This window comes from Knufia obscura (genome assembly GCF_036327395.1).
Source record: "Knufia obscura strain CCFEE 5817 isolate CBS 148926 chromosome Unknown scaffold_43, whole genome shotgun sequence".
NCBI classification, from domain to species: Eukaryota; Fungi; Ascomycota; class Eurotiomycetes; order Chaetothyriales; family Trichomeriaceae; genus Knufia; species Knufia obscura.
In genome coordinates, this window is record NW_027042729.1 from 1 (window position 1) to 18134 (window position 18134).

Here is an 18134-nt window from a genome sequence, read left to right on the forward strand (position 1 = left end):
GGAAAGGTCCTTAGGCCGGCCCGATACGCCGTGCTGTGGAAGGGTGTCCTTCCAACATCTGTGCAGGCAGGCAGTCTTGGTGGTGGGAGCGACATTGCTTCCTCCTCCACCAGAACCTGATGCTGCATTGGTGGCATGGTGGTCTACCGGGTCCTGCTCTTCTGTTCTCGGTCGAATGTATGACGCTGATCAGTCAGACAAGGTGTCCATGGAGGTGGAGCTGATCCACCCTTCTGACTATCATTCTGTGTGTCTTCTTTGGGGAGCCTATCTCGCGAGGGTCTGTAGGAAGTAAGAGTGCTGCAGATCCTTCGTCAACTTTGGCGAGCATCAGTATTTGGTGAGACACCAAACACCAGAAACATGTATTTGTGGTCGTGAGCGGTCCGGCGGAAGGTCGATGCTGGCGAAGCACCTTCCGCCACAGGCTCTGGGCAGTACACCGCGACTCCACGCCTCGGTCGCATCCCCTATCACTAGAGAACCACCATTACTCGTCCTCGTTACGGTGCATGAACATGCCCACCGCGTTCTACTGGTCGTATTACCACCTGTGTAGCACTAAAGACTTCCTTGGTCGACAACCAAGTACCTCCTGGTCCGTCGTTCGCACCTAGACGCGGACACAAACAACACACTGAACAAGACATGGCCCTATCGACGTGGTTGTTGGCCTTGCTCCTGTGTGCGTGTCGTGTCTACGCGTCGTTCTGGCGTCTGCCCTGCTCCTCTCGCGCCGGCACAGGACGTCTCGATCCTTTGATGAGTCCCGGTGTGCCCAGTGAGCACACCCACGTGGTCTTTGGCAGTCGCAGTAGGTGGTCGTCGATCTGACCGTGCTCGTCTGCTCACCCGTGGCCAGACTTTGGCCTGAACACCTCGTATGCCGATCTGATGGCCGCGGTGTGCACCAGCTGCTCGGTCGTCCAAGACAAGTCGGCATACTGGGTGCCCACGTTGTACTTCACTCCGGACAACCGGACGTTCTCGATGGTCCCTCAGCGTGGGGACATGGTGGTGTAAGTGGAGGGACTGGTTCCCCACGCCTGGCTGATGCACGTAACAGGTACTATTTCATGAACCGCCATGCCAACGGCACCATGGCGACCTTTCCACCCGACTTCCGCATGCTGAGCGGTGACAGCAAGCGACGCACCATCACGATCCCCGTCCCGGATCCTCCCAAGTCCTTCTGGTCGGAGGCGGACATCACGCAGGACGCGCTGCGACAGAAAGCCATCGGCTTCAACTGTCTGGGCAGCGACCCGCCGGAAGGATCGTTGCAGCGACACTCGCTCCCGTCCAAGGCCTTCCTCGACCGGTCCTGCTCGGTCGGACTGCGTCTGGAGCTGATGTTCCCCTCGTGCTGGGATGGCCTTTATCGAGACTCGAGCGACCACCGTAGCCACGTGGCGTTTCCGAGCTTGGTGCAGGACGGTGCTTGTCCCGACGGCTATCCCTGGCGACTCCCCACGCTTCTGTACGAGGTATCGTGGCAAACGACGGTGTTTGCCAACCGCTCGGGGTCTTTCGTGTTGGCCAACGGTGATCCCACCGGACTCGGCTACCACGGCGACTTCATGTCAGGCTGGGACCCCGCGTTGTTGCAGTCGGCCGGAGAACAGTGCACCGACTCTAGCGGCGATATCTCCGCATGCAGCTTGTTCGACGTCGAGAGCAAGCCGTGTCAGTTTGCACTACCAGCCGAGCTTCGGTCGGAGGACTACCATGGACCACGGATAGGTTTGCCAGGAATTGGTCTGCCGTACCAGCACTGAGAAGCGGCGGTCGAGCTCCTTCCGTGCTGATCGCATGGACAGCCAACCATGTCGGTGTCGGATGACGCACGTCAGCCTAGCGCAGGACTGGAAGACTGGTGTTTTGATCGACTGCAGACAGAGCGAGACCCTCCTCGCGTATGGGAATAGCGGCGCGATGTTAGATAGAGATACTGTATCAGATATAGCCACGCTTTGATGCTAGCCAGCTCCCTTCCGACAGTGCCTTCAACTGTAGGTGACACTTTCGATGCTGCGAAGCCGGCGTCCTGAGGCGTGGTGCTGAAGGTATATCGGTCTCAAAGATTGCACCGAAGTTTGGTTCCTTCCGTGCACCATCCGGACCTTCACTGAGGGGTCGACGAGTGCGATCACCACGCTGATGCGCCGAGGATTTCGAGGATATGAATCTCGAAGTTGCGAATGACACTTCTAGCAGATTCGTTGTCTTCGTGCAGGAGTGTGACTGTCGCATGAGCTATGTCATGGTGTCGGTGGCAGGTTTGGTCACGTTCCACTCTATCGACGTTGGTGCCATTCAAGCTGCTGCATCTTCTCGTTGCTGGTGTGAGCACTCGGTCCGACACATCTCATTGTGTTTCAGCACGTCCATATATCTGCTCCGCCCTCATTTAGCATCCCTTGATTACGACGCAGATCACCGAGGTTGTGGACCGCGTCGAGAGTCCGCTTGGGTTCTTGTTCTGATGCTATTGTCTTGTAGACAGCTAATGCTCGTGTGTACGTCCACCGCGCTTGGAGCATCCTGCCTTGATCAGTATAGAGGAGACTGATGTTATAGACCGTATCGAGAGTCGAGGTGTGCTCCGGTGCTAGTGCTGCAAATCACGACGCCCAGATACATTGCGTGCTTCTATCGGAACAGAGTGGTTGCAGTGTTGTGCTTTCATACCATGGCCAACAAGTTAGTCGGCGGTACGTTTCAATATCGCAAGGGATCCAGCTACAGCAAAGACTACTCAACCTGGCATCCTGACCCATGTCGATCACGTGACTCAAAGCCTTCGGTACAGCCTCGTCCACTAATCTTTAGCCTGAACTGAGCCTTCGTTCCAGCCAGAGGCCAGGGCTTCCCAATGCCTTAGCCACCAGCGTTCGCACTCCGACCATCACTGTAAGGCCAAAAACGTGGTCGCCGACTCCCTCGTCAGCTAGCTCTGTCATCACGCCGCGCCGAGCGAGGTGGTCTGTGTTCACCGACGTGGAGATCTGCTTCTCCGTTCTCGACGATGCTGTGTCCTGTGCTCACCCTCGTCAGCTAATATGCACTACCACTAGCGGTACTGCAGACGCGGCTGGTTGGGTCACATGCCTGCGGTGACGGAAGTTGACGACAGATGTGATCTTCGTTGCCTCAGCTTGCCCACCACAAGCCCCACGACCGGTACGATGGCCACTACCAGGCCGACGATGGCGAGGACCGTATCTAGTGACAACGACATGGCGCGAGCAGCAACACTGCCTGTCTTCTTCTCTTGTGCACGCGCGATCGACCTGTCTGCTTGACCGACGAAGGGACAGAATGTGAAAAGATGAACAGCCATATCTACAAAAATGGACAGGACGAAGTGCAAGGAGCTTGGAGGCGTGGATTACACAGCATGGTTGGTCCGGCGGCTGCCATCAAAATGTCTCGGTCTGAGATATGATGTTTGGTGCACGATTGCACCGTATGCGGGCAAGGGATCATGCAAGGGGTCCTGCACACTCCCTTGTGCGCGTCCATACCAAGGACGTTTCCGGCTGACCGACGTCCAAGTGACACACGGTTGCGACAGGCTTTGACAGTGGACGTGAGCAGAATGAGAGATGCTGACAGCTGGTGGTACAACCTGACGGTGCGCCGAGAAGGAAGAAGACTCTGCTCCCCTTATCAGCGCCGAGGAACTCGTGAAAAGTTCTGGAGCGATGCGAAGAAGAAAGACCGCGCGTTCCTTTTAGTCATCGCCGTGAAGTCGAGACTGGTGTTCAAGGTGAGGTGGATTAGCATGAACCTAGCTGGTCTGCCTTGCATCTGCTGCTGGCTAACAATGCTAGTGCTTGTATCGTCTCGGAGGTCATGCAAGCTGAACCGGCACCCGGACAAAGCCACAAGCATCAAGGAATGATCGCTTACAGATGAAACTATCTCTACGCCCGACTGCCTCTTCACGTGTGACGTATCTAAGGTCAGCAGCGAAGACCTCTTGAGACCACCACGAATTCCATTCCTTTGTCCCCTCTACTGTTGATGTCTCTTCTGCTTCCTTTGATACGGCCATGGCCTTGCCTTTTTCCACCATCTGTTTGCTTTGGGAGCAGCTCTCATCCCCGGACGGAGTCAGCGAGGCAGACCAAATCATGCAACAGTGGTTTGAGCAGCACGTCAGCAGCCTTAAACAGGAAGACCATGCTTTGGCGTTGTTGTCGTGCTTGCTGCCATGCAAGCGATACGATCGCGTCTATGGACTCGGGGAGAAGCAGATCACGGCCATCGTGGTCCGAGCTTGGGGCATCGGTTTGAGCCGGCGACAGGCACTAGAAAAGCAACAGGATAACGGGAACATTGATTGTGCTTCAGCCATTCTGAACGCGTTAATCGAATCAGGCGACCTGCGCGGGCACAAGACACCGCTGATGGTGCAAGAAGTGGAAGCGACCTTAGACCGTGTTGCGGCAAAATGCGACTTCTCCAGTACAGACCTTTGCGAACGGCACGATACCAGCTCCCGCACCACGGCGTCCGACCTGCTGGTCGACATGTTTCGCAGTATGTCGGCACAGGAAGTCCCATGGGCGATTCGTTTGCTACTCAAGGACCTAAGACCAGCCGTCATCCCGGAGACGTTGGTCTTGCAGCTGGTGCATGACAGCCTACCGCATGTGCTCCGCGTGCTCAACTCAATGTCTAGTGCTCTGGCATTCATCCATGACGAAGAAGAGCGACGGGGAAAGAAGCTCAGCTGCCAGGAGTTGCAGATCTCGCTTCAACCACAAGCTGGAACGTTGGTCGGGTTACCCGGTTTCGAGAAAGCACGCAGCATTATTCATGGTCACCGACTGATGCGCGACCGAGAGGTGAGTGTGGAGCGGAAGTACGATGGGGAATATTGTCAGGTGCACGTCTGGAAACAGGGCGGTAAGAAAAAGCCAGAGGTTAAGCTTTTCTCGAAAAGTGGCCGCGACTCTACTCACGATCGTGTCGCGATCGTGCCAACAGTACGACAATGCTTGGGGCTGGACAAGACACGATGTAAATTGCAAACGCACGGTATCCTGGTCGGTGAGCTGGTCGTGTGGAACGACAATGCCAACAACATCATGCCATTCTACAAAATTCGCCGGTATGTTACTCGCGAAGGTCGTCGTCTAGGGTGTGCCGAAGACTCACCTCCGGACCCTAACGAACATCTCATGGTCGTCTTTCACGATATCCTGCTCTGGGACGAGCGCAGGTGTGTCGATGAGACCTACAGCCAGCGACGACGCTACCTCCACGAGCTTGTGCAACCTATCGTCGGGCGGGCAGCGATCGGCGAGCAGATTGTGATGGACTTTTCTGCCTCGGACAGTGAACGCCGCCTCGCTAGTCAAATGACTTTCGCTTTGGCGCAGAACTGGGAGGGACTAGTATTGAAGGCATGTCAAGACCCATATGTCGGCGCCGACGACGCGATGGCACGGCATGTGAAGCTGAAAAAGGACTACATTTCTGGTTTGGGAGATTCGGCCGACCTCGCCATCGTTGGAGGTCAATGTGACCCCTTAACCGCAGCAAGTCTTGGTCTCAGGCGAGGATCCTGGACGACCTTCTTCCTCGCTTGCCGACAAGTAGAGGCTGGAGATCACGACCAAGGGGTGACCACGTGCTTTCATATCGTGGGACAGGTATCGCCACCGTCGATCTCTGCCGCCGATGTTCGATTCTTGAATGCGCACGGTCGGCTGTCGCAGAAGCCGTTCTCTATCCAGAACGAGGGATTACACATCGTCACCGAGCTGAAAGGCAATGCCCTACCCACGCATCTGTTCTCGCAGGCTGCCGTGGCGGAAGTCATCGGAGCTGGGTTCGATCGTCCGGCTGATGCACGATACAGCACCCTTCGGTTCCCTCGCGTCGTCAAGATCCATCACGATCGTGGCCTTCAAGAGGTCGTTGACTTTGTCGAATACCAAGCGATGGCGCAAACGAGCCGCGAGGCGCTGCAGGACGACCCTGAAGGGACTGATCAACATTCATGGTTAGCCAGATTGGGTTATGACCGTTCAGACTGCGAGAGTGAAGCAGCCGCTCCGTCCCGAGCCAGCGAAGTGCAAGACTCAGCGTCCCCGTTTGACGACAGCCAGAGCGTCCAGAACGACTCCGCGACAGGCACGAAGCGACGAGCTAGCGGTTCATTGACTTCAACCAACTCTCTCAAGAGACTGAGACGGGCGAGTACTGGGGCAGAGGTCTTGGACAACGCAGGTCCAGAGAGGAGCGCCGAGCACCGCCCGATGGAGATCCCCGATAGTCAGACAGACGGTGAGAGCTCGTGGCTCGAAGCAGTACCAGATGCTCAACAGGAGGACAGCCAAAGTGCCACATCTCTTAGCGAGGGGGAGAGTCAGTCCTCGTATCGTCTTGGTACTGTTCTCTTATGGGGTGCCCAGAAAGAATCACTATCGGCGGAAAGTCGTGCTGCTGTCGCACAACTCATCATCTCGCAGCAGCTGGACGTCACCCACGACGAAGATCGATTCTGGTCGAGCGTCCTAGCACGATCGGACCAGACACAGATCGAGGGCGGAGCATACCAGCAACTCCATCTCGTTCTCGTCGGGTCCCAGGCAGAGGGTGTCCCTATCACAACGGCCAGCTTCATGCTTTCCGCGTTAAGGCAACACTGTCGTCTACTCGACAGGTGTCTACCATGCAGGATCAACTTCGTAGCATGGGACGTCGTGGTGAGCGTGTGTCCTCCAAATGCCGAGCTCTACGACTCATCAGTGATGGAAGCGTCGAACTATGTAACCATCGACCATGGGAGATGTTCGACTACCATTCAAGCAAGCTACTCGTAATGACTGAAACGCGACGTAGCATGGGAACGGGAGGATAAACAAATGGCACATCGTGGGTCACGAACCAGCTGGTGAAGACTTGGCAAACAGGGATTAGTCAAAGAGGCTGCTGTTCTGTTCGACCGTGACACGATGACGGAATCTGTCCTTGCGTCAGGTCTAATGACGTGACAGTCATTGAGGCCAGCAGACGGAGCGGAGTTTTCTTCTATTAGGCACGGTGTGCCCAAGCAACATTCGAGATTGGCTCTAAACCATTGTAACCGCGTCAAACGTATATATGGGTTAAGCGAGGATAGAAAATGGCACTGAGAACGTTTCGTAGCGTGATTTAGCATGGGTGAAGTGGGTAAGATGCTTTCTATCCTAGCGCCATGCTCGTCATATGTTCATTGGACACTGTCGGTGCTCGATTGGTAGAATGAAGTACCAGGCTAAATACGAAACCCAACGACCGATCCTGCTTTGCGCATCATGCAAGTTTCGTCGATGCTCGCCTATCGGCAAACCAGGTCAATCCTTCCCATCGTATATCGCATAGTTTGGTCCGTTCCGAAACGGCACCGTCGTATCCTCAAGATCGCCCATACCTACTACCAGAAAAAGATCATCCTCCGAGATCGATAGACATACTAGTGATCTGAGCTACCATCTATCTTCTGAATTGACACTTTTATCATGCCCCTTGCAACGAGCACGGTAAAAGACACGATAACACCCGCATAAGCCAACAACAAGAAGGCCGATGACCAAGACGATGCCGACAAGGACCAGGACGGAATCGATCGAAGTAGCTGCAACAGAGTCAGCATTACAGAACAATACCTGTACTTAGGACCTCACAGCTAGGGCCAGTTGCATAAGACAATGAAGCACTTGATCTTGTGCCACCACTGCTGGATTTGCCTCTAGAGGCCATAATGGTCTCCGTTCATCCCAAAGCATTGAGCACACCTACGTCGTGTGCTGCCTGCGACCAGGAGTACATATGTATACAGTCAATGCTTCCATCTCTTTCAACTCTCCCTTGCAAGGTTGGTTGGGGGCGTAGTCGCTTGTCATCGCCACTAAAATGCTTGCCCACCGGCGATGGTGACAAATTGTCCACCTGACTTCACACAAACTAACCCACATAGCAGCTCCATCACGAAGCAAGTGGTCAAATTGCCACCCAAGATATCCATCCATGGACCAAGTTCGGCATAGACTAGATATCACGTACCAATTGACGTGGTAAAAGCGTGAAGAGGGGCCAGTGTCTAATCGAATTGCTAAATCAGGCGAGGTTGACTCGCCAGCACAGAGCACTACCACGATATGAACCAGTCCATCCCGCTAAGTGGAGAGACGTGTGGAAGACAGGCGCTTCAGTGATAGAACCTTCTTGACATGGATGTAGGGTCTGGGAACCTAGTGGCATTGACCGCAGTTGGGCTGATTATCCATCAACACACCTTCCACAACCACGCGCGAGCTACATTTGAAGGCCGGAAACACCGGCCGCCAATCCTCTATGCCGGAGCCTGCGGCCCTGAAACTTTCGGACGGCTCAGCACTTGAGCTGCGGTCGAAAGAGTAGTGAAGATCTGGATGTAGCAGCTGAAAGTGCATGCTCAAAAAAGTCGAAACACCTTTCGTAGGATTCACTTGCTTGCTTGACACAGTCCCGAATGATCCTCAACTGTGTCTGCACGTACTCGTCGTCTACCTCTCTGCACATAAGGATTTTGCTCATGGTATTGAGTTCTCCAATTGCATGATGCAGCCCGAAGTAATCATCGCAGCCGAGGACACTAGTTCCGGAAGTAGACGACTTGAGTTCACCAGAGATTGTGATACTCCGACCAGAAGCTGACTCTGACCCTGACTCTGTGCGTCCTTGTTCGATATGCGACACTCTCAGCTTTGATCTTTTTGACTCGCTGCCAGCGTCATGGTCGCGGACACGTTTCCGAGTCTGCACCATAGTTAGTGAATGCCACCGTAGGCCTGACGGACCTTGCATCCTTTTACCATTGCGATCGATGTGCGCCAGCAGGTCTTGAGAGCTGTGTAGGTAGTTCACAAATTTGGCCAGAGAAGGCAGCTTATTCCTCTCATACAGAGCAATATTCACAGTGGTTGAGGACAATAGTTTCGTGTGGTGTCCATGTGCCACCTCGCTGAGACCAACCGTACGTAGTGAACCAGGGTTGTGCACTACGTCTGGATCTTCCTCCCATCACTACACTAATTGGTTAGATCCAGCTGCTCCATGGAACCCATCCCAATCCCCCGACAAAGGCGAGCATCCGCCACAAACCAAAAGCCAATGGCCAGCAGGAAGCTGGTGAAATTACGCCCTGTCGTTCTGTAGTGCTTGCAAATTGCCAATCCTTCATCCCCAGCTTGCTGATGAGACAGATCCCCTTTTCTTGAGAGAAGTCATGGCCATCAGGACCACTGTTTGTACCTCCTCCATACAATGACTCTATTGAGGCAGTGATGTGCTTCGTCCTAACTTGTTAGCCACTTCGGCCTCATCTGAGGCACGCCCAGCTCGTTGGGTGGGGGATTGATAGGCAGCTCCCTGCTGGTGCAAGGCAGACTTTGGACAACCAAGCCGTTGAAAGGTGCAACTTACGTACTATTCGACCACTTTCTCCGCCCCTACACTTTCATGTCATGGAAGGTCCATAACATAATCTCTTGGTCCCTGAACGGCGGCATTTGTGGGTCCACAGCGCTGGTTATGAGGACAAATCCTGCGACTTGTCGTAGTGGATGCATTGCACAAGCATGCTGCTTCGTCCATCAACCCTGTCCGTGTCACTTCGGAGGTGGATATATATGACAGCCCGTATTGCCCACACGCAATTACCATCTCTCTGTCCATATTGTCATGGCTCGCACAAAGCAAACAGTAAGTCAGGGGTGAGGCAGGTGGCCAGTTGCTGAACTTGACAGGCTCGTAGATCCGTTGGTGGAAAGCAACCTCGCGTTGCACTGCAGGTCAAAGCCCGAAAACGACTTCCCCATTATGTCCCCAAGGCAGCTCAGGGTGAGTTGACATGAAGTCTCCTCTTGCTGAATCGTTGTATCTCTGACCTTACAACGAGCAGTAAAGAAGCCGCGACGGTACAAGCCGGGGACTGTGGCCCTTCGCGAGATTCGACGATACCAGGTATGTCTATGATTACAAAGCTGGTGGGGTTTCGTTGTATATTACATTCACGTGAGCTGATGCAGCTGTGTGTATTTAGCGTACGACAGATCTGCTCATCCGAAAGTTACCCTTTCAGCGGTTGGTTCGAGAGATCGCTCAAGGCTTTAGATCAGACCTCCGATTTCAGTCTTCTGCCATTGGGGCGCTGCAAGAGGCTACCGAGGCATACCTGTGCAGCTTGTTCGAAGACACAAATCTCTGTGCCATTCACGCCAAGCGGGTGACCATTCAGCCCAAGGACCTGCAGCTTGCTCGGCGTCTGCATCAGGAGCGGAGCTAGGAAATGTGAGTCAGTCTGCTATGTTGAGGTTCGCAGAGCACGAATTGGTTGTAACTATGTATACGAAAGAGAAGGATTCTTAGTTGTGCCTGTACCCTAGATCACAGATGAACATCATGCTCAAGTGGTGGGGTGGACGGTTTGCGCGACAGATCCATGTAGCTTGGCGTCAGCCTTCCTGTACAAACGAGGCTGAAAAACAACTTCCCTGTCACCAACAACGTTTCACCTTTGAAACATGCAAATGACTCCTAGCCAACACTAATACATGTCCTCTACGTTGAGTTTGTTGACGCGTCTCGCTGTCCCAAGAAAAGTTGCTTCGTATGTCTGAATGTCAGCCCTTGCCATGGCCTATGCCTAGGGGCTAGATCCCTCCCCACGCGAGCATTCGAACCGTGGGGCTAGATGCCAACTCCTAGGGACCCTCTCGCACAGGGACGTGTAAGTTCATCACTCAGCCAGGAAAAGCAGGCGCCTTGAGTGAAACCTGTCGAGCAATACGAAGCAGGCGCACTCCCTTCATGCCGATCCTCCATCATCAAGAATGGGTTAACGTCTCCTCCCGTGCTTCGCCTCGTTTTGGACGCTCGTTCGGCGTCCTTTACCAGGCACTTCTGGACTGACCCGATCTAGAATTGGCCCCATCCTGTCAGTGGGGTCGACGGCGACTTGGCCACCATCTTCGTGGTGAGGACTCGGTGGGCACAGATTCGATGTGGAGAAACACTAATAGAACTCAGGAACCATGCCGTATACGCCTTGCCACGCATTCTCTGCCCACTCATTGTGATGCGCTCTACCCTGTCTTACACCTAGCTCTTGCTGGCTTGTGGCTCCGTCACGATGAGAGGCATCTGCGCCTGAAATTGATCATACGAGTCAGAACTGGAAAGGACCCGGCCAACTACACTTTGGGTTCATGGATATGAAAGCACGTAAAATCGGCTTGCCCCCAGTATTGCCTGTTCAACCTCTGTTGTATCGCATCGTGACTACAAAGAAAATAGGTCTAGTGACGGCGGCATGTCGGGGAACTCTTTGTGTATGAAAGAATACCAACCATTCTCGCCTTCAATGCTAATCCAAGTGCAGCTTGGAACGACAAATTCGCTATCATCATATGCAGCCTCATCGTTGTAGGGCTCGTTGTCACCAGTGTTCGTGGATGCTGTCAAGCTTGGGCATCGTCAGCATCACACGCACCTATCTCGTACTTCGGGCGCACATGAATAGGTCAAGCCATGTTCTGGACTCGTATACATGCTCAAGCATGCGAAGATGAGCTCGAAGATAGCTCCCCGGGACGAACCGGTCGAAGCCTGAAGGGTGCGTCGGTCCTCTGCATTTGGTCAGAGAAAAGCGGCGAACAGAGAGGTGGACCTCCACCGCGTTGCTTCGGCGAACACATGGGGACCTCTATATTGAGACAGTAGAGTCTGATGAGCTTTTCGTAGAAACCACCTTTGGTTCGTAAAAGTTTATGCCCGGCGTCCATTTCTCAAGATGTGCATGACTTGATACAGATCGGAAGACAAACCTCATCTCGACCTACCAAGAACAGCTAAAGATAGGGAACAACGAATGTTTAAGTTCCTAAGACTATTCGCGATGCTGATATGGTCTTCCTGTCTCAGCAGCGTCCAATACCTTAACACCCCAAACTAACGAGTTCCTAACTTCAATCCGATGAGTTCTTAGCTCAGCCTTGTGACCGCTTTTCAGCCTTGACACTTTGTGCGGAAACCACAAGCCGCTGAAGCCCCACACAGAACCACAAGAGGAGGACACGATAGACGATGCGCTTACCAGAACCGAGAACAAATGCCAGGCAAGACCACCATATGCAGCAAGACTGGTTACCGGACTTCTATCGTCATGGTAAGAATCAATGAGTTCGAGCAACGAAGGAACAGTAAGCCTGGACAACAGAGAATCGCAAGTGGGACGAAGAACCACTAGCAACCCGAGGCAGGCTATGCTACGCAAGAATGAAACAAGGTGCAACAGGAGAAGATGATGTTCTTGATATTGAGGCTGAGAGACATATACAATCAAGCTACCACTGCAATGTGCAGCAGTCCCCAGTGACAGTATCTTCCTTGTCACTGCGCCCACTAGAAAGGCGGTGACCAGGCACGCTTAGCTGAATATGCCGTCGTCGTCGCAGGAATAGACAAACGGTCGAGGCCAGGACCAGGACAAGGGCCAGAATTACACCTCCTATGATCAGCCAAAACTTATATGAGTCTTCTGACAGGGCGAGGTCAGCAGTCAGACAGTGTGTACAAGCAACACTGCTTACCGGAAATCGAAGTCAAGTTCGACGAAACGTTACTTGATGCTGCACCTCCACCGCCAGAATTGCTGTTGGAGTTGCTAGAGCTGTGATCGGAATCGGTTCTGGGTGCCATATTCTGCGTCACGAGCGACAGCCTGAGAAAGGTTGAAGTTGTGGGAAGTCAACCATCTTTATAGCCATGCTTCCTCCATCACAAGACGTACAACAGCGTGCTAGCTCGTATGTCTCGTTCCACGACAGCCTGGGCAAACAAGGACACTACCTTCCTTTGTGACTGGGTTCATCCTAATCGACGCGGAGACAAGTACGCCATGGCTGCACTCGCTCGATAGTTCAAATCGAGTCTACTTTGCATAGATAGTGCAAGCATTCTGCATGGAATCCTGGCCCACCGTGTACTTTTGAGGTTCGATTTGATCAGCGCAATCTGAAAAGCATTAACTTATCCGTCACTCGAACTACATCACATGCATACCAGTCCTTGTGGTATGTACAGAGTAACTGTAAGCTCTTGTTTGATCACTATGGACACAGAATCAGTCGCACAAACCAGTCGATGGAAGCAGTCTTCTTTCTCGCATCGCTTCAAGACATACTTCGCAGCATCAAGGTGGAACGAGAGGACTTCTCACGCTTCTCACGTGTGAATTCAAAGCCAGGACATGAACACAAGGCACAAGTCTACCACAAACTTGCGTACATGCTGTGCGAGAGACTGTGAGGATTCATCGCCGACAACAACGATCTACCTTACTGAGGCACTCTTCTTGGTGTGTGAGCTTCCATCAACTCTTCGAGCACGGGTAAAAGAGGACATGGTTGCCCACATTGTGAGCATCTGGCGACGAGCCACAGCGACCTCAGCTCTTGCCGCATCTCACCGTAGCAATCCTCGCACAGCAACTGTTTACATCCGGTGACCGCCACTGCTCGACGTCCTTTATGTCTGCATGATGCCCGTGATGCCTCCATTGCCTTACGATCGAGCGCTTGGCTGAGCTCGTGGAAACGCTCCTGTTCCGCCTCAATGGCTTGTCGCATGGCCATCAGCTTCTTGCGATGTGTTTGCTTCATTCGCACCTGGGACTTCTCGATGCCTGCCCAACATACTCGCACCCGTTGGAGAAGGTCCTCCGATGGCATCTCGTTGTGCACAGCCGCTTCCATGAGGGACAGTGAGCGCCCCATATCGATCTGTAGCATGGTGTGACGAACCTCAATTTCGAATTGCCTCAAGCGCTCTAGGTCTTGGTCACGTTGCTGGAGTTGTGCCTGGAGCCTGTGCTCATCTCCTCGTTTTGCATTATCCGCTTCGAGCCTGCTGACCTGGCGGCGCAATGCTGTCAGCTCCGCCTCTACCCGCGAATGCTCTCGATCACGGTGCTTCAGTGTGGCGCTGAGAGTTTGAATCTCTTTGGCGTGGCGAGCCTGCAACCAGCCGACTTTTGCCGTGGCATCTTCAGCCTTCTCCTTCCACACCCTAACTTGCTTGCCTGGTGCTCGCTTTACACGCAGTGATTGTTTCTTCGGGTCGTCGATGTCATCAAGAGCAGGCGTGTCCTGAGGAAGCGTTGGACACCTTGCCGTTGCTAAGTTGTTGATGCAGACGAAAGCCGACGACATGTTCTCGCGGCAGTGACGTAGTGTCAGAGATGCTGGATGCCTATCAGGGATATAAAAGGAGGGAGAAATGTCATTCTGGGCTGTGGGCTACCAGCAGATCTTATATTCCACCACCAAACATGGCCAAGGCAGCTACCAAGCTGGCCTCGATACCAAGGCCAGGACGGCGCCAGTAGGAGCACTGGTCGAACAAGTCCTCAACGCAAGGGGTGCCATTGGTCTTTGACGTGGAGGTGTATAAGGTAGATCCTAGCTCAATCCGAGTGTACGCTGAGTGATTGGTGACGTGGTACACAGAGCATCTCGTCACCAAAATCGTGGCGAACAAAATGCGTCGCCATAGCGAGCCTCTCCCAACCTCGAAAGGCATACACCTAGATGCGGGAATGTTCAACGAAAACAAAAAGTGTCAATATGCTCATGCTTATCGTCTCACTGCTGTGCTCAATCAGATCATTATCGCCACTGTCGTCGAGTCCATCCTGCACTTATTCGCCGACTGCAATAGTGTTCGATGCTTTCCTCCCTGTTATCTCCTCGTTAGTCCTTCGCCTGTACTCTGCACTGCTTCCATTGGTCCTGTACTGAGCATCTCTTCAACTCCACCAGGTGAAGTGTCACTTGCTGTGCTCCCTGAGCCTTCATCCCGACTCGGATCATTGGGTGCCTTCTGCTGAATCCGAGATAGTCTTTCGCTTATACTTTGCGCAATGCAGTACGCCAAACCATGGTCGTCACACCACTTTCGTAACCTGGGACTGCCCAACTGGGAAAAGTGCGTCGTGACCATATGTGTGAGAGCAGACTGCACCATAACGTGTCGAAAGAGTGCCTCACTGCCCAGCGTCTGGCAGAGAGACCAGAATTGGTCTTCAACGCTGCCCTGTGGCGGATCACTGTTGAATGCAGTGTGCATCCTAGCTGCAGCCACATAGATTAGTAGTGGAACACCATACCGCTCTCCCATTTTGGCCATCATGCAGTGGATCATGCAGGAGTTTCGCTGATGGTCAGCTTCTGCGTCACTGCGAATATCGGTATGAGAAAATTGACGCATCATGCCGGGCAGGTTGAGAGCACCTGCAGCGTCTCGGAGGTAGTCATCCTGGTGACCCTGGTATACGTCGTAGTAGAGATATTGTATGAGTCTCGCAAGCATCCATGGATCCTCGTCGTCAAGGGCAATGCTCACAGATGCTGCTTCCTAGTTACGTCAATGACGTAAGATAGTTGATGAGATGACTGACCTGGCACGAACTATTTAACGCAGCACGAAAGAAGTCTGATCGTCTGATCAAGACTGTGCGATGCACCTTCCATTCATACTGCCCGAGTCTGATGGTGACATCAGGCAGATCCACCTGACTGTGTACCAAATCGAAGGCTTTCGCAAGCTGGACGAGATCCATGTTTCTGCATCGGGCGAGCGTTGCTCACAGAGTTCAGCGTTTCGAACAACACTGTGTGGCTTTGCTATGCTTTTCTTTGTATAGACATGGGCCAACGTTCGAGCCAAGATCTACTACACGGTAGTACTTGACGCAAAAGACTTGTAACCGCGGTTTGCGAATCCCTCCAGAAATCGACGAGGATATGTCTCACTTACGCCTCCATGGTTTGCTGCTTCGTCCAGAGTCTGGGGCCACGCCAAGGAAAACAAGTAAACCATACTAGCATCGGATAGTGTTACGGTCTTTTCACCACGGCTCGACCGGTTTCCGGCGACTGTGGAGGCTAGATCTTTCACATGACGTGCTTTAAGTCACGTGGATCAGGGGCGACCTGCATCTGATTTGGTACTTTATGCAGTCAGCGTTGCTGTGTTTTTGCAGTCGTGCCCAGCAAAGCCGTTGGAAAATCAGATGCGAGTCTTGAAAAAGCGCATGGCTAATCCAGGGTGCCAATGTGTGGAGTATGTCAGGGTTCTACGATTACCGTCGCCATTATTGCAGTCCTGACTAGCAAGGCCAACGAACGATGAAATGGGCGTCTTGTGAATCTTGTGTACATATAGTGTACCCTGTGGAGGCTAATATCACAATCTCACCATGCTGATCGATCATCACGACAATGATGCAACCTAGACCTCGATCGAAGGTGCCCAAGGAAGTGTTCTTTGCGATTCACTTCATCGTTAATATTTACAGGGCCTCCTGGTTCTGGCTGCTCGCCTGCACCTAGGCTGGCATAATCACACATTCTATGCAACCATACCCAACGGTTGACGCGTGGACTGCAACAGTTCAGAGATGGTATTTCTCGTGTGGGAATAGCTAGCACCCATGAGCTTCTGGACTATGTCAGAAACATACATTGACACTGTCAGCGGTATACAGTACGCAGCAGACACTGTGTTGCAGAAGGTTGTGTTGGTTGGGGTAGTAAAGCTGCATCCAGGTGGGCATGCGTTTGACCCCGACAACGCCAAGCAGATAGGCACGAATGCGGCTCAGACACGACCATTCGTGGTGGTTGTCGTGGTCAAGATTCGGAGAACTGTGCCACCCGAGACTAACAGCACGTCAAGACTTGCGTGCGAGGCAGCCGAAATCCGCCATTCTGGTCAACACTCTCCTGCTCACAAGCATCTCAACCACAAAAAGGAAGGGCGGCAGAGGCCAGATCGTGATCGACCAGAAAACACCATTGACCCGCCGAATGTCTGTGATTGATTCGCAATGGCGAGCTTCCTCGAGAATGATGGATGCCATCTACTAATTTGGGGGCACTACGACGATGGAGGTCGTCCGACGTGCGGATTGACCAGTATCCCTGGGAAATCAGCCTCGGAACCGTGACGATCACCGAGCGGCAACGGGAAGGACGACCATGAACACGGCTGAGTTATATGCTATGGATTTTTTGTGCCCCTTGGCTGGGCGTGGCCTTTCCTCTGTTGTTAGCTGCGATGTGGTCCTAACTCTCCTCTATGCTCCTGCAATGTCTCGATATAAGTCATGATGATGAGCTCGCAAGTTTCACAATTCCTAAAGAGGTCGAATGTTTGATTGTCATTGATTGTTTGGGGAAGAGTGATCACTTTCATAGAGCTACAGTATGCTGCTCTCGCAGTCGTGTTAAGGAACACAAGAGACGTGTGACTTCAAGCTGAGCAGCTGGAAGACCTCAAGTGATCTATCTATTCATATGGTATCAAATTTATCTCATCGGAGGGATACCGCTTGGGTTAATGATCTACTTAGGTCTTTGGTCATGACAGGATTTCGTTCATGCGTGGCCATCACGCTTTCTCATGCACCGCCAGCACCTGTCGGGTAGTGCGAGGCAGACTCTCGTCTACCCGACCCTCCAGGGAAGGTCGTGGCTCGCTGTCATTCGGTGCCCGAAACGAGACTGTACGTTAGCGCATTCCCTGCACTCACATAGCCCTCCAGGAATTGCTCTGACTGGCAGTCGCTGGCTGCTCAGCCGTCTTGGTCAATAACCTGACCGTTGCCCTAAGCCCCAGGCTCGACAAGAACGCCGTTATCGCCAAACTCTCGCCATGAGCTAGGACGCAACCCTGAGTCCATACATGGGTTGGCTACTATAGAAGAACGCATGCCGGCTGTGGTCAGACATACCGATCCTACCTCCTAAACTATTCAAAGATGGCCCGCACCAAGCAGACAGTAATGCCCGGCGTCCTCGACTGGGTGCAAGTACTGACGGCGAGGATCAGGCCCGCAAAACCACTGGTGGAAAGCAGCCTCGGTTTCCGCTTCATGAGAAGTCTATGGGGCGTTCTCAAAAGCGCGTGGTCATGCATGTTCCCGGTGAGACACCACTGAGACTACTCTAGTTGAGGGACATATGCATTCTCTGACACGATCCAAACACAGTGAAACGGCGGAGAAGATACAAGCCAGGGACAGTGGCTCT

The 18134-nt window shown here is 53.0% G+C and overlaps 4 protein-coding genes across 4 annotated transcripts; 2 read left to right on the plus strand and 2 right to left on the minus strand.

Annotated features, from left to right (window-relative positions):
* Nucleotides 1-894: 894 nt before the first annotated feature.
* PMZ80_011298 (uncharacterized protein) lies at nt 895-1778 on the plus strand (the record flags this gene model as incomplete). The annotated part of the gene is made up of 2 exons (XM_064879677.1): nt 895-1019; nt 1067-1778. 2 exons carry the CDS (start codon nt 895-897, stop codon nt 1776-1778), a joined length of 837 nt encoding a protein of 278 aa, XP_064724551.1.
* Nucleotides 1779-4139: 2361 nt separating this feature from the next.
* PMZ80_011299 (uncharacterized protein) lies at nt 4140-6842 on the plus strand (the record flags this gene model as incomplete). The annotated part of the gene is made up of 1 exon (XM_064879678.1): nt 4140-6842. The coding sequence occupies one exon, from the start codon at nt 4140-4142 to the stop codon at nt 6840-6842; it is 2703 nt and encodes a 900-aa protein (XP_064724552.1).
* Nucleotides 6843-13379: 6537 nt separating this feature from the next.
* On the minus strand, nt 13380-14252 carry PMZ80_011300 (uncharacterized protein; the record flags this gene model as incomplete). The annotated part of the gene is made up of 1 exon (XM_064879679.1): nt 13380-14252. The coding sequence occupies one exon, from the start codon at nt 14250-14252 to the stop codon at nt 13380-13382; it is 873 nt and encodes a 290-aa protein (XP_064724553.1).
* A 529-nt stretch (nt 14253-14781) lies between these two features.
* On the minus strand, nt 14782-15661 carry PMZ80_011301 (uncharacterized protein; the record flags this gene model as incomplete). The annotated part of the gene is made up of 2 exons (XM_064879680.1): nt 14782-15456; nt 15500-15661. The coding sequence occupies 2 exons, from the start codon at nt 15659-15661 to the stop codon at nt 14782-14784; spliced, it is 837 nt and encodes a 278-aa protein (XP_064724554.1).
* Nucleotides 15662-18134: the final 2473 nt, after the last annotated feature.